The 15884-nt window shown below is 41.4% G+C and overlaps 1 protein-coding gene across 1 annotated transcript in view; it reads right to left on the bottom strand.

The window, feature by feature from the left end:
• The window catches only part of atp6v1ba (ATPase, H+ transporting, lysosomal, V1 subunit B, member a), a 58301-nt gene extending 42811 nt beyond the window's left edge, over positions 1-15490 (bottom strand). The window contains exon 1 of the mRNA XM_034681742.1: positions 15252-15490. Coding sequence (XP_034537633.1) covers positions 15252-15360 — 109 coding nt within the window. The 5' untranslated portion in view covers positions 15361-15490. The remainder of the gene's footprint in view (positions 1-15251) is intronic.
• Positions 15491-15884: the final 394 nt, after the last annotated feature.

The following is a 15884-nucleotide window of genomic DNA, read 5'->3' as shown; positions in this document are numbered from 1 at the left end:
AAACCGAGGATGTAATGTGTCTGGCGGTGCACGTGTGAGATCTACAATAACATTTAAATCATGGCCGGAGTTCTACATCAATTTCCCATTTATTACTTATTATTATATTATAATATGATTATTATAAATTATTAGAATAGAATGGAATATCATGGATTTTTTTTCTGAATTTTTCTTCCTCTTTGACTCCAGGGCTTAGAAACGTAATAATATTAGGGATGCACCGAAAGGAAAATTCTTGGCCGAAACAGCAAACCGAAAATGAGGAAACCAAGGCCAAAAACCGAAATAAATGATTATGCCAATTATTAGTACCATTGCATTTATGGCTCTGACTGTGTACTAACCTCACTAAAATCAAGGATCTTATTGAACATATCAGACAACAGTGTTTCCCCTAGGTTTACAGCCTTATTTTTAAATAATTCATGTTATTCGCTTTTGTAATATCTTAAGTTAAATAATCTAGCCTGCAAAAAGTCAAAAGAAAACAGTCTTCATGTGACCACTATATCTGATTCTCTTGACTCAAATAAAAATGCCATGAACGCAAAATACAGGTCTGCATTGCACTTTTACGACGGTCCCTGAATGCACCTGCAGGCGCTCTAGACAGACAGTCACCTCACGGCACTCTTTGATGACAAGGAGTTGATCCAAACTTACTAAATGTGTCTGATGTTTCACCAAACTGGATTAAATCAAGCTGTAGACGCAGAGCCTTTTACGGTGAGAGCGGCAAAAACGGCAAACATCAAATATTAAACAGACGCCTCCGGGTTGTGTCTTTATCATTAATGCACACCTGGGGGTAAAAATCTTCAATGAAGAGGAGACCAGTTCACACAGCACACCTGCTGCAGGTAGAGACCAAGCTAACACTGCACCCCTCCAATAACTCAGCCAGTCACAGGAACGCATAGCTTTATATTCTAAAGATTAAACGCACAGCGGGGAAAATATGAACTCTTAAAGGTGACATATCATGCAAAATTGACTTTTTAATGGTTCTCTACCTGAAATATGTTTCCCTGGCATGTCTACAAACCCCCCGAGAATGAAAAAAATCCATTCTGCCCCTGTTCTGATTTCTACACCTTTCTGTAAATGTGTGTGAAACCAGCCGTTTCAGACTTCAGTGTTTTTGTTACGTAACAACAATATCCGGTCTGTCACGGAGTCAGAGCTCAGAGCTTGTTCAGCCCATAGACTGTATAAAATAATACTGAATCCCTCCTCCATTTTTCATTACCTGCACAAATGTGTGCTAACAAGGAGCTTAGGAGGGAGGCATGCTAGTTGTAGGCTGTCTTAATAAACACAAAGGTCGGTTTTACTCCCCACGTCTGCAGATTTGAAGATCTAGTGGATGATTTTTATTTGTCATGGATAAGTGCTAGCGCTAGTTAACATAGCCACATAGCTATATGTTCATAGCTGTAGCTGTAGCTGTAGCTGTGTACCAAGACACACGTCGACATACTGACAAATAAAACAACAAGAAACACTAAATCTGTGACCAATCCTTCATAAAAGGTCCTGCTGCCTTTCTGGCAGAGGTCGGTTTTACTCCCCACGTCTGCAGATTTGAAGATTTAGTGGATGATTTTTATTTATCATGGATAAGTGGTAGCGCTAGTTAGCATAGCTACATGTTCGTAGCTGTGTACCAAGACACACGTCTACATACTGATAAATAAAACAACAAGAAACACTAAATCTATGACCAATCCTTCAGAAAGGTCCTGCTGCAGGCGCCTCTCCATCAGGATCAGATTCAGAGGGTTGAAGTAACGCGATCACGCAGCCGTGTATATTCAGCCAACATGTAAACATTAGATCAACGTGCTGGAGAGCCGAGGCACATCCACTTCCGGAGGGGGCGTGGTCAGAGAGAAAACAGAGTGTTCTGAGGAGGACTGAAGAAGAGGGTTTTTCAGGCAGACCAAAATCTGATTTCAAAGTGTTTTTTTGAGCATAAACTTTAAAGACATGTTTTGGGGACCTCTTAGACCAATATATATTGATGAAAAAAGCGTGATATGTCCCCTTTAATGTCCGACGGTCCTTCTTAAGTTTTCATCTGAGTTTGTATCATCAGTGATGCACTTCAGCTCGTCATAGTCTCGTTTTCGTCTTGAAAAACCGAGTTGTTGATGAACATGTATGGTATCATTGTGCCGTGATGTGTGTATGTGAACGCACGTGTTTGTGTGTCTGTGTGCGCATTGAGGCGAAACTCTGCCATGCCCAATACAAAGAGCAGATGAGCAGAATGACATCCCGTTAGTGCTGTGCGATATTACGATATAAATCGTAGTGCAATATAAAAACGTCCACCGTACGATATAACCCTCTGTCGTTTATATCGTTATTTTGATGTGTAGGGTATTGGTCTAGCTCTGTTGCTTCACTGACATTGTATGAACGATGATGAATGCAGGTTAATGTAAGCTGCAGCACCGCTACTACTTTGCGGTAGCATTTTTACGTCACACACAACTACAAGTTTACGGCACTGATAGAGCATGGATGTAACAACATGGCAGAAGCGGAGAGCTTAGCGGAAAACAAAGTGGAAACAGAACCGAAAGAGGAGTTGGTGCCGAAAAGAGGGAACCGCAATTCCATGGTTTGGCTTTGGTTTGGTTTTAAAAAGTCGGACACCGACCAGAAAACGGTAATCTGCAAAACATGTCGCCAACAAGTCGTTACGACCGACTCGAACACATTCCACCGTCAGCTGTCCCCACAGCTGCTGCAGATGAATCAGAGCTCCCTGCAGTCAAGAAGGCAAAAAAGAGTTTGTCCAGCTACTTCAAGAAAGCAGCAGCACCCACAGACCAAGGCATCTCCAAGCCAAGTAGAGCATCCATTGAACTGGAGCTCAACATGTACCTGCAGGCAGCTGACCTGGATGCAGAGAAAGATCCTCTTGTATGGTGGAGGCAGCATGAGGTCAACTTCCCATTAGTGGCAAAGCTTGCCAAAAAATACCTATGTGTCCCCGCAACTAGTTCTCCATCTGAGCGGGTCTTCAGTGCTAGTGGGAACATAGTTACATGCAAGAGATCATGTCTCAAGCCTGAAAGAGTTGACCAGCTTGTCTTCCTATATCTCAACCTGTGAAAGGTGAAACAAAATGTAAAAAAAGCAACAAGTTATTTTAAGAGGTTTCATTTCATGTCAGAACAAGCCTGACAAACTTAACCTCTGAAACAGTTCATTTATTGCACTTTTCTATGCACTTTTGTTATGTGCACATACGTGTTAATGCACAAAATGCAATTAGCACTTGTTAAATGTTGGCATACTTGAATGGTACTTCAAGCACTTTATGTTATTGTTATAGTATTTATTTTAATTCTTTGCACTTAAGTGCATTCCTTTAAAACTGGTTGTACTACCAGATATTTTGAATGGTACTTGTCCACTGGATATTTGTGTTTTATTTTAATTTGTCTTTTATACATTTTATTATGTTTTTATACATAAAATATGTGTTTCATAAATAAATTGAAAAATATGAGAGAAAACTGCCATTCATTTCATGTCATTTTAAGGAAAAATACTATATCGGGATATATATCGTTATCAGGATATAAAATCACCTATATCGGGATATAAAATTTTTGTCCATATCGCACAGCACTACATCCCATCATAAATAACATGAGGATATTTAGTCTGTTTAATAAAAGAACAAGTTTAAGACCTGATCTATAAGAGAGGTAACCGTCAATTACTTCTGCTGTGATCTGGCGCTATATAGAAAATACAATTTACTGAACTTCTATATAATGGACAACGAGGGTGCATGCCCCTCATCTGGTTCAGAGAGACCAGTCCTTTTTTCTGCGCTCTGTTCTCCTTCTCCTGCGTTGTGCGCTTCTCCAAGCGGGTTCTCCACATCCATCTCAGCCTGGATCATTTCTCGTGCGCGCTGCTTTATTCCCACATCCAAGTAATGATCTTTATAACACAGATCAAGTACAGTCACGATGAAGAGCAGAGGATCTGAATAGATCTCAGTGAAACGTGTGCTGACAGACTCTAAGAGTGGACTTCTCATTGTTTTCACTCCGAGGTCCGTCTCAACGTCTTTGCTTAGAAGACGCTTTAGTGCTGAATTAAAGGTGACATATCATGCAAAATTGACTTTTTAATGGTTCTTTACCTGAAATATGTGTCCCTGGCATGTCTACAAACCCCCCGAGAATGAAAAAAATCCATTCTGCCCCTGTTTTGATTTCTCCACCTTTCTGTAAATGTGTGTGAAACGAGCCGTTTCAGACTTCCGTGTTTTTGTTACGTAACAACAATATCCGGTCTGTCACGGAGTCAGAGCTCGGAGCTTGTTCAGCCCATAGACTTTATAAAATAATACTGAATCCCTCCCCTGTTTTTCATTACCTGCACAAATGTGTGCTAACAAGGAGCTTAGGAGGGAGGCATGCTAGTTGTAGACTGTCTTAATAAACACAAAGGTCGGTTTTACTCCCCACGTCTGCAGATTTGAAGATATAGTGGATGATTTTTATTTGTCATGGATAAGTGCTAGCGCTAATTAGCATAGCCACATAGCTATAGGTTCATAGCTGTAGCTGTAGCTGTAGCTGTAGCTGTGTACCAAGACACACGTCGACATACTGACAATTAAACAACAAGAAACACAAAATCTGTGACCAATCCTTCATAAAAGGTCCTGCTGCCTTTCTGGCAGAGGTCGGTTTTACTCCCCATGTCTGCAGATTTGAAGATCTAGTGGATGATTTTTATTTATCATGGATAAGTGCTAGCGCTAGTTAGCATAGCCACATAGCTACATGTTCGTAGCTGTGTACCAAGACACACGTCTACATACTGATAAATAAAACAACAAGAAACACTAAATCTGTGACCAATCGTTCAGAAAGGTCCTGCTACAGGCGCCTCTCCGTCAGGATCAGATTCAGAGGGTTGAAGTAACGCGATCTCTGAGCAGCCGTGTATATTCAGCCAACATGTAAACATTAGATCAACGTGCTGGAGAGCCGAGGCACATCCACTTCCGGAGGGGGCGTGGTCAGAGGGAAAACAGAGTGTTTTGAAGAGGAATGAAGAAGAGGACTTTTCAGGCAGACCAAAATCTGATTTCAAAGTGTTTTTTTGAGCATAAACTTTAAAGACATGTTTTGGGGACCTCTTAGACCAATATATATTGATGAAAAAAGCGTGATATGTCCCCTTTAAAGGAAGAACTGATGCAGACATGTTGGCCCTTATCCAGACAAGCCCGTACCAGCCGCGTTTTTTGCTTGCGTCATCACATCATTATGTTTCGGCCGTGTTGTTTCGGTGATGAAAGTCTTTCGGACGAAAACCCAAAAATGCACTTTTGGGCCATTTTCGGCCGAACATTTTCGTTGGCTGAATTTTCGGTGCATCCCTAAATAATATTTGTTGTAATAATTTTGATGTGATTTCTGTGATTCATATGCACAACTTAGACACTATGCACCAATCTCCTTCAGTTCCACCCAGCTATGACAATATGCCAGCTGCAGTGTAAAGCAGCAAAGCTCTCTTTTTTGTCCATGGAGCCACAGTGAGCACAGAACAGCATTACAAAGAAAACAAATATGGACTAACAAGATTAAGATGTTTGTCCCGGTGCCTCTTAAAAGGCTGAACCACTGAGAGACTCTTTCCCCACACTGGGCTCACCGCACAGATTTAGTCATCACTTCTGCTGTGGAAATTACTTGACTGATACACTGCCAGGGGGAATTTCTTATATTAGACAGTATGCACTTCCCTCTCTAAGTGACAAACCGCTTTTTAGAAGAAGGCTGCCATGAATCAAATGAGTGGTCAGCACAACAAGTGTACTTTGGATTAGTCTGCTCATGCGACAGACAGAAACGGTGTCAAATCCTTAGCCTACATTTTCATCCTCTTTCATGAGAAGAATGACAAACGCCCACAGAGTTTCTTTTTTCCTACTGACAAGCTAGCTGCTTAAGCCTAATTAGAATGTGGATTATAGAACTGTTACAGAAATAACATTGATTTTATAGAAATTACTTTCATAGTGACAGATGAGACATTTGTTTATCGTGACTACATTATTACCATTAATTAAATCTTCACAAAGAAGTATAGTGCCTTGCTCCATGTCTTTTCATAGCACTAAATGACAGAATGCACCACTAAAACAAAGACAAGCCATTTCGTGGGCTAATAGCTTTTGTCGCATTTGACATGAGAGAGACAAAGGCCTCTTTAAAGAAAAGACTTGGTCTGATGATGAGAAATCTTTTTATTTGTTTATTTTCCTGCTTTGTCTCCAAGGGGCTTTTCAACAGCGGCCTCTCTGAGAGCTCTGTCAAGTCAATAAGGTGGTGACAAACCATCTCAACATCGTGATCTTATAGAGTGTTTGATGGCAGCCGGCTATACTGAACATATGCTGTACCATTCTTCCACGCTGCTCAGAGTCTATAGGACGACACGCAAGGCAGATCTGGGGGATGGTTTCTTTTCTGCCTCAGTCAGTCTGGATGCTCAGGAATGTTTCTACTTGTGTTGGAGTCTAGAACTCATTAACCGAGACCAAGACATGGCCAAGACCAAGACATTTAGGGCTCAAGACCGAGTCAGGACCAAGACTAGGGATGGGTATTCCAAGCCAAAACACTATTCGATAATCATTGTCATCTATTCAACGGTTATTCGAATAACACATTTGGCATTGTTTTTGACATGGAAAACGTCTACGTTTCTTTAAGGATTAATCGATAACTGATCGTTAACATTTCCAAAGATCAAAAGCCTGGAAAAAAAGACAAGATAGTCTTTTAAGGAGTGTGAATTTTTATTTGTATTATTTTCTTTTATTGTTATAATTTCCCCCCTCAGTTTCCTTACAAGGAATGATCGTACTATGCGCTCATGGTGTCTTGTAAGCCCATGTGGGCTAGGCATATGATTGTATGCATGACACAATAAAAAAAAAAAAAAAACCTTCTATATCAATGAAAAAATCATCATGAGAATTCACAAAATGAAAGACTGCTGTTTATTTGATTTAAGTTTGCTTTAAATACAACTAACAGCATCAAACAAGGTTTGGTTTGAATTTGTTGCCTTTCTTTTGACGCGCTGAGATCATTTTTGACGCCTTAAAGCTGGGGTTAGTAATCAGATTTAGATCCACTTTTTGTTATACTGGTTAAAATGATCTTTATGTCCTGATGGCAATCAATACATAATGTGTTCTTAAAAAAGAGCGAAGAAAAGCAGCTATCTACAGCCGGAGTAAACCTGGGAAAACACCAACCAATCAGCCTTTTTTGGGTGCCAAAATTTTAAACCAATCAAATCCCGTCCTGCCGTTCTGCCCGCCTCCTGTGCGAACATTTCCCCGGCGTGTACTCTGAGTCCTCGTCTCCTGCCTCTGCTTCCCCTGACTCTATTGACTGCCCCTCTCGCTCGACCTCGGGCCTGTCCCCTCTGACCCGATGAGGTGCTTTGCTCAGGACTGTAGTCCGGATCAGAGTCTAAAAAGCTCTCACCACGGGGGCTCTGACAAGCAGAAGAATGAATGACATTTAGTAAGTCCTACAGAAATGTAGATGTACTGTAGCGTCCGTCTGGACGCTGTAGGGATGACGAGCCGATTCGTGAACACGTTGAGTTTTAATAACTGGTCACTGTCGGCCGTGATCACGCCAACCAACAAAACAACAATCAATGTTTGAATGAATGAAGAACTTCTCCTCTTGTCTCTCCTCTCTCCCGCTCACACTCTCTACACCTCTCCTGATGCCTTCACTGACTGTCAACACTGTAGGAATTAAGAACATCTACACTGAACACGTTTAACAAACAGTAGAGCTGTTACAGTATTATATATGTGTTATAACTTTTCTCCTGATATCATGTCACCAGTACAACTGGATAATGCTAGCATGACAGTTGTGAGTACTAACAGCAGCCATGTTTGTTTGTGTTTTTAACTTTCACTAAGATAATGTTTTGGTGAGGACCGGTTTTGAATCAGTCACCATCATATGGTCGCAAATCAGCGGCGCTAGTGCATGTGGGGGGGGGGGGGGAGCGTCGTTTTGGAGGAGCTCTGAGGGAGGAGGGGAGGGGTTAGACGGAGTCATGAGGAAATGCTACATTCAAATTCATGCTAGTTTTCCGAGACTGCCAACCCCAGCTTTAAGTTTCAGTTTTCATCATCTTTGGTTTAAATTTCGCTTTTGATACGAGGTAAAACAGTGTATTCTGTTGCCTTTAGTGATAGTTTGCTTTGGGTTTGCAAGTTAAGTTTTGCTTTATCTTTAATTATGTAGAATGTTATTGAATGACATCTCTGGTCACGGGCTTACACAATCTCTCCTCCTGTCGTCTATCTCCATTCATTAACGCCTGAGTGCAGTGGGGCAGCAAAGAGTTAAAAATACGGAGTCCGTCCAGTCTGAGACTGAGACAAGACCGAGTAAAAATGCTTTTGATTCCAGAACGAGACCAACACCTTAAATAAGTGACCGATCTTGAGTACTAGAACACTAGTGTCTACTTGTCTATCCAACTTTCTCTGAAGACACAAGTGTCAAATAATGATTTATTCAATATTGAGTAAGATATGAAAGACAGCAGCCCAACCGTGGTGGATGATGTTTGGGGATATTAACATCAATGTTTGAACCATAGACTCACTGTAAATAATGGCCGTAGTATCCGTGACGTCACCCATCTGTTTCTGAAGCGCTGTTTTGAGGCCAATCGTCGGCGGGAGCCATTGCTGCTGCCGAGCGAGTGCGACGTATTGAGGCGGGCTTTGAGCCTCCTCGCCAACAGCTACAGTGTTCCCGCCTGTCAATCAAGTCAGCTGTGCCTCTCTTAATGGAAAACACAGAATCTTAATATCTCAGAAATTGCCACATTATGAAAAAATTCACCTCCCCGTACAGTGTGTGCCGATCAAGAAATGATCCAGACTCGTTTTTTGAACCAGACTGTAAACATGTTTATTTCTGCTGTAAAGATCGTCTCATTTGAATGGGTGTGTATGTGGTTTCCGGTTCTCCATAGCCGGCCTCAAGTGGATCCTCGATGAACTGCAGTTTTTAGCACTTCCCCATTAGACTCATATTTTTAGACCAGAGGCTGCCACTTGAATTGAACCTGGGAGCTAGATCCTGCACTTTTGTCAGAAAGTATTTCCCTGCTAGAAAATCAGCAAACACATCAGGGTGCAGGATGAGTGAATGAACATCTACTGATACACAGTCTTGTAAGTTCATGTATTGTAATTCTATGCTACTTAAGTCAGTGAATATGCAGACTTTCTGCATGTCTCTCCCAAATAAAAGGGGTGTCAGCCTCTCTGAAGCAAAAGGAAATGACAAATAGATTCTCCTCTCCCCACTTACAGGTCTTCACAAATCAAAGAAATATTGTAAATGCGGCGCCCGCAGCAATAGAGGCGCACTTCAGAAGTTTCTTAACAGTAACTTGAAGTCATCATTTGACTCGCTGCCTCACCCCCAGAATGGTCCTCTGCAGCTTAGTAATGCATTTGATAAGAGAAAAGGGGACAGCTATTCTGCTACAACAAAATTAGAAGATTTCAGTGGCAGGGTGGTTGGATGTTTTCAGGACGAGGGTTTTATCACATGTTGCATCCTCCACGCTCCGCTCTCAGATGGCTCCAGCTCCATTAAGTCATTTCCTTCTAGTTTGCTAAGAGGCTTTTAGTCCATGCTTGCTTCCCTGACACTTGCACAAAGGAAAAAGCATCACCTTGCTGGCTTCATGGCTCAGGCCTTATTCAACGGCGTAATGAAAGTCACAGTAAAGGCTCAACACCGAGCACACAGAGCAAAGTGCCTAACAACACCACCATCAGTGAGACTCCCTCTGCTGATTGAGGTAATGCAATCAGCCCGGTCAGGAAAATAACAATAAGACCATCACATGAACACGGCTCATCACAGGAGGCACTGATAACGCTGGTTAGAGGAGGCTTTGTTTGGTTCAAGGAAACAGAGGAACATTCATTAATTTACACCTTTTCTTAATGAGATACTGTTTAACCGTTCACACAGCACAACAATCATCTCCACTCTGACCTCTTTAAAACACACGTGGTCAAATAAATAACTTTTAATCTGCTCAAGTTTGGTTTCATTTTATTTCACTTCTTCTTCAGAGCAATAATGAAACTAACACAGTGCTAATCAATCACTTCAAACACTTTAACATAAAGACACATTTTCAGCCTCCACCCGTCAGTCTGATGAAATCAGACACACTGATAAAGTTCTTCTCAGCAAGGTCTCCGATAGGTTTACTGATTCAATGTCATTGTCTGTCTGGATGCGCAGACTTCCAGGTTAAACGAATAAAAAGATGAGATCAGATGGTGTAACAGAGCCATCAAATACATAACACTGGTCAAGTCAAGAGTTCATTTACATGAAGAAGCTTTGCTCTGTAATAGGGATTTCAATTTCAAGTATAATCTGTGATTGATCTTTGGAAATGTCAACGATTACTGATAAACCATTAAAAAACCTTGTCCTTGTTTTTCCCCCTGAATCAAATTTTCCTTCATGACACAATGTATCTAACTGACGGTATTGAATAGTAGGGATGGGCAATGTTTTTTGAATAATGGTTCACTTTGTAAAAATTGAAGAGTTACTTCAAATATTTTCTCTTTTAAAAGTACAACTTTTCATTGTTTTTACCGGTGCCTGGTTGTAATACAGTGTTCCTGCCAGACGGTGGCTACAGAGCGTCTTAAAGCTGTTTGATAACCGCATTAAATAACAGAAGAAGAAGAAAACATTAGCGACAGTCGCAGCGATTTTCTCCGTTTCTGTATCTCATACTACTACACACGTATTTCCAGAGACTGAGCATGACTGTAAAATGTAAACACACACGCCACGCTGCATCACAGAAACACTGACATGAAGATCGAGACAGACGCTGTCAGTGCCCGCTACTAGCAGCACCTCGTCCTGCTGCTGGTTAATGAGACTACCACACAAACAATGACATCACTTAGACTTTTCACTATTTGTAAGACTCCACCTCAGCCAGGTGATCGAAATACACAGGACACTACAGTAGCTAATGAACTCTTATTACACTGGTTGATGATGGAGGTCCACAGATAATCTACAGTACAGGTCTGTGGAAGCTGAACACATACACTGGTTACTAGGGGTGTAACGATTCATCCTCGTTTATTATTCGAATAAGCGTCGAATAGATGCCAATGATTATCGAATAGTATTTTGGCTTGAAAGGCACATCCCTATTAAATATCTACGGATCATATTGAGGTCTTCAAAATGTTAAACACGCTGAATATCAACGTGTGGAGCAGGCTCATAATCTCTGCGGACATACAGTCATAAAAGTGAAGGCTCAGACTTCAACAAGAGAACTGAACAGAAACATGTTTCAGACTCTCAGTGTCCAGTTTTCTGTCTACTCGTTCTTATTGAGTAAAATAAGCATGTGAGCGTGGTCAGGTGTCAGCTGGGAGCGCAACCGGGTCAGAATCAGTCCGGTGGTGGAGAAAGAAAGCGCTCATGGAGACCTGTCACTCAGCCGCAGCCCCCAGCTGAGTGACAGGTCTCCACTGTGAGCAACACCTTCAGTCAGCTGATTCACATGAAACATGCTTTAAACTCAAGTGGCAACCTCCGGTCTAAAAATATGAGTCCAATGTGGAAGTGTTAAAAAGCTGCAGTTCATCGAGGATCTGCTTGAGGCTGGCTCCGGAAGTACCGGAAGTCACATACACATGAATGGGGAAAAGACGATCTTTGCAGCATTAATAAACATGTTTACAGCCTGGTACAAAAGATGAGTGTAGTCTGAATAGCTAATTTCTCGACGTCCTCTCACTGTGAGGGGGGTCAATTCTTTTCAAATTTGGTAATTTAGAAGATATTGAGATTACTAGTCTTCCAATGAGAGGCACAGCTGCCTGCAGGAACACTGCAGCTGTTGGCTAGGAGGCTCAAAGCCCGCCTCTTTACGTCACACTGGCTCGACAGAAGCAATATGGCTGCCGCCCCCGATTGGTCTCAAAATAGCTCTTCAGAAACAGATGGGTGACGTCACGGATCCTACGTCCATATTTTTTACAGTCTATGTTTAAACTTCAAACACCTCCCTGATAGCTGAACCAAATATGAGACCACATGATGTTTGATCCACGGGATAGAAAATCAAAATTCTTAATCATTTAATCGATACTCGACTCATTGTTGACATCCCTATCTGAAATGTATACTGTATATTATTATTTATTTGTTGCACTGACAAACCAATCTTCAGATAAATAAATGAAGCCTGAAGTTTTTATTGTAATCACTCCAAACACAAAACCCTGTTCATTAGGGGTGGGCAATGATTTTTGAATGTTCAAATATTCGTTCACTTCGTAAAAATTAAAGTTACTTTTAATGTTTCCTCATTTCAAAAGTACAATTTTACTGGTGCCTGGTTGTAATACAGTGTTCCTGCCAGACGGTGGCTACAGAGCGCCTTAAAGCTGTTTGCTAACCGCATTAAATAACAGAAGAAGAAGAATGCTATCTGAATTAAATAGAAAAAGAAGAAGAAAACATTAGTGACAGTCGCAATGATTTATCTCCGTTTCTGAATCTCTCAACTACACGGCCACTACTACTGAGCATGGCTGTAAAATGTTAACACACGCCACGCCGTGTCACAGAAACACAGACACAAAGATGGAGACAGACGCTGACAGTGCCCGCTACTAGCAGCCCCTCATCCTGCTGCTGGTTAACGAGACTGTCACTCAAACAATGACAACATCACTGAGACTTTTCACTATTTGTAAGACTCCACCTCAGCCAGGTGATTGAAATACACAGGACACTACAGTAGCTAATGAACTCTTATTACACTGGTTGATGACAGATGGAGGTCCACAGATAATCTACAGTACAGGCCTGTGGAAGCTGAACACATACACTGGTTACTGGTTACGATTAATCTACAACATCGATGTATCCATTTATATTCCTATGATCCGACTACATCGATCTGTGCTCGGCAAGTTAAATAATGGATAATGGATAATGGATGTGATGTTGTCGCACTTTTAATGATAAAGATGTTAAACGTTACTCAATTCAGGCTGCCTGTCTGTGATGTCATCACCACGCGCCAGCAGACAACAAAACATTGCATGGCGGGCGGCAGAGGAGAAGCCGGCGAGCGAGAAATGATCAAGCGGTCCAGTGTGTGGAAACACTTTGGCTTTTGCAAAGACGGAGGTGTTCTAAATAAGTCGCTCGCTGTTTGTAGGATATGTAAAGGTCAAGTAAAGTTACCACAGCAACACCACAAATCTATCCAACCACCTACTAAGGCACCATGGGATTTCACCCAACGCCGGCCGTCCAGGCACCTCTTGCAGCGTTCATCAAGGTAACATCAGCTCTGCAGAAGCCTCAAGCCTCTCCAGCATGTTTAGTCAGAGACTAGGACAAAACTCGTTGCCAAGTTGCCAAGTTTATCTGCAAAGACATGCGACCCTACAGTGTAGTAAATTGTTGTTTACTTGTTTGTTTGTATCCATAATTAATTTATACCTGATTCCCTTACAAGAAACAACAGGAATCTAGGACTGTCCAGTATCAAGGGATTTATTTCACAGTCACACTGGTTGAACTTTTGGCTAAGAAGTTACTGAATCGATCTAAATGAACCAATATCGTCCTTTAATTGTATTGACAACCACGAATCGAATCATTGTTAAAAAGAATCATTACACCCCCACTGATTACTAAGTGTGCAGGAACATGTGTGAACTGCGTAACATCACAGTTTGATTCAAGTCCATGGTCCATTATGTCTTGTTCTTTTTAATACTGTCTGCTTAATGTTTGTATTGCAGAAATAAGACATCAGGTATTGCGGCCTTGTGCCTCAGCAGTGTGTACATTCAGTACAGTATCCCTCCCCTCATCTGAAATTGTTTAAATATACAACTTTTAATGGTTATCATAATAAAAATGTTCTTTCAGTACAGATATATCTTAATAGCAACACTGCCATGCAACATCAAATGACCTACAACTGTGCTACAGTAGTCATCTGCATCTCCTCCCTGCAGTCAGACTGCTCATCATGTGATCCAGTCACATGAGAGATCATCCATCTGTCACTGCTCTCAGCAGCTAAAGCTAACACAACTACAAACTGCACACATGATCAAAGCACCACATAGCATGTATACGGTAGTAATCACACTGTAGAGACAGAAAGGCATATAAGAGATGTCTGGATTTCCATCTAAGACATTAAAGAGTCACATTTCTATGATGCGTCATTCATTCATCCGAGTCAGCTGACTGTCAGCGGCGAGCTAATCCACTGCGCTGCTGACATCCAGCTTTATCAACACTCACACTGTCTCTAAATATATTTAACAAACTTCACTGGTGTTAAATATGTTTGCATTGCTTTGCAAAAAGAATGCATGGGCTCAGTGACCTGATTTAACAGGGCACGAAAAGGTTATTACGAATCCTAGCTGCAGCTAACACCAGTATGCTAGCTTGACTGTTCTGCTATTTGATAAAAATGTATTTATATTAACTGTTTTATAAACACAACATGACAAGCACGGGATAATGACAAACAATGAGACATTATATTCATCCCTTATTGTGTCCACCGTGTAAAAACAGCACGTTTGGTCAGAATCGTGACTCTGAATTTAAAGCCTCTCTTAGCTTGTTAGCTTACAGTCACTGTGTGGTGCGTTTATGTTTACTCGGAATATCCAACGCTCTCCAAAATCGGAGGCCACAGATGTTTAACAGAAACTGATAGCACAAAGTTTGAATACATATAGACACATCAAGTCCCACTACTGTGATTCAACTTGGCAAAACAATATCTTTAAAACTTGTACTCTGAAAATTAAAGCCAAATGTGGCCTTGTAGATGCGTGTTCGCCAATGTAGAAGTGGAAACTATGTTACAAAGCAGACAACTGGTGTCCTAGATATGGGCAAATCTTTTACTAATCTAAGCGTGACATAACAATATTCATTAATTGTTTTGACGTGAAGTATTTAACTCAAAATACATGAATACAATGTTTGATTGTGGGATTCCCAGGCATTCGCTTGTCCTTGAAGGTAACACAAGCTGCAGCCCGTTAGCCTCCAGCTCTACCTGCTAACGTTACTCACTTAGCCGGGGCTGGGAGATGTAATTTCGGGTCACAGCCTGGGTGTGTGTCCTCGCAGCTCCTGCCAAGCCGTTGATGTCCATCGCTCTGTTCGCCACAAGTGTTGCCATGGTCGGATGAAGAAGAGGGAACCTGAGAGAGCTAAGGTTGGTGGCTGTGCTTTGCTAACTCGTACTGAAGAACAGATTCAGTGACAGCAGCAGAGAGCTGGTCATATGACTCTGAAGAACCCGGATGTGAGGTGAGCAGGGGATGGTGCAGAATGTGAAACGCGCACTAAGATAACATATGGGTAAGTTTCAAGTCACCTTTTCACCAGAACATATTTGTTAGTTGAAACATTTCAATTAATAAAATATGGAAGCAAAATAATCTAAATCTTATGTAAAACACATATTATCCGACGTCCTGCGGTTATAAGTGACAGTTATGCAGGCCTTTTTTCAAAGCATACCCTTTGACTCAATAAGGTTCACATCAAAGATGAAATTGCACACTGGCACCTAACATTTTTCAAATGTGCTGTTATCAAAGAACAGAAGTCTCCCTTTCAAATCTGTCATCATAGAGTGAAATCTGACCTTAACATGCACGCTTCAAAGATTAACTGTCAATCCAGCACACAGAGCCTGAT

The sequence above is a fragment of the Notolabrus celidotus genome, chromosome 4 (assembly GCF_009762535.1).
Source record: "Notolabrus celidotus isolate fNotCel1 chromosome 4, fNotCel1.pri, whole genome shotgun sequence".
Taxonomy (NCBI): Eukaryota; Metazoa; Chordata; class Actinopteri; order Labriformes; family Labridae; genus Notolabrus; species Notolabrus celidotus.
Note: the sequence above shows the minus strand (reverse complement) of the source record. Positions and strands in the feature narration are given on the sequence as shown.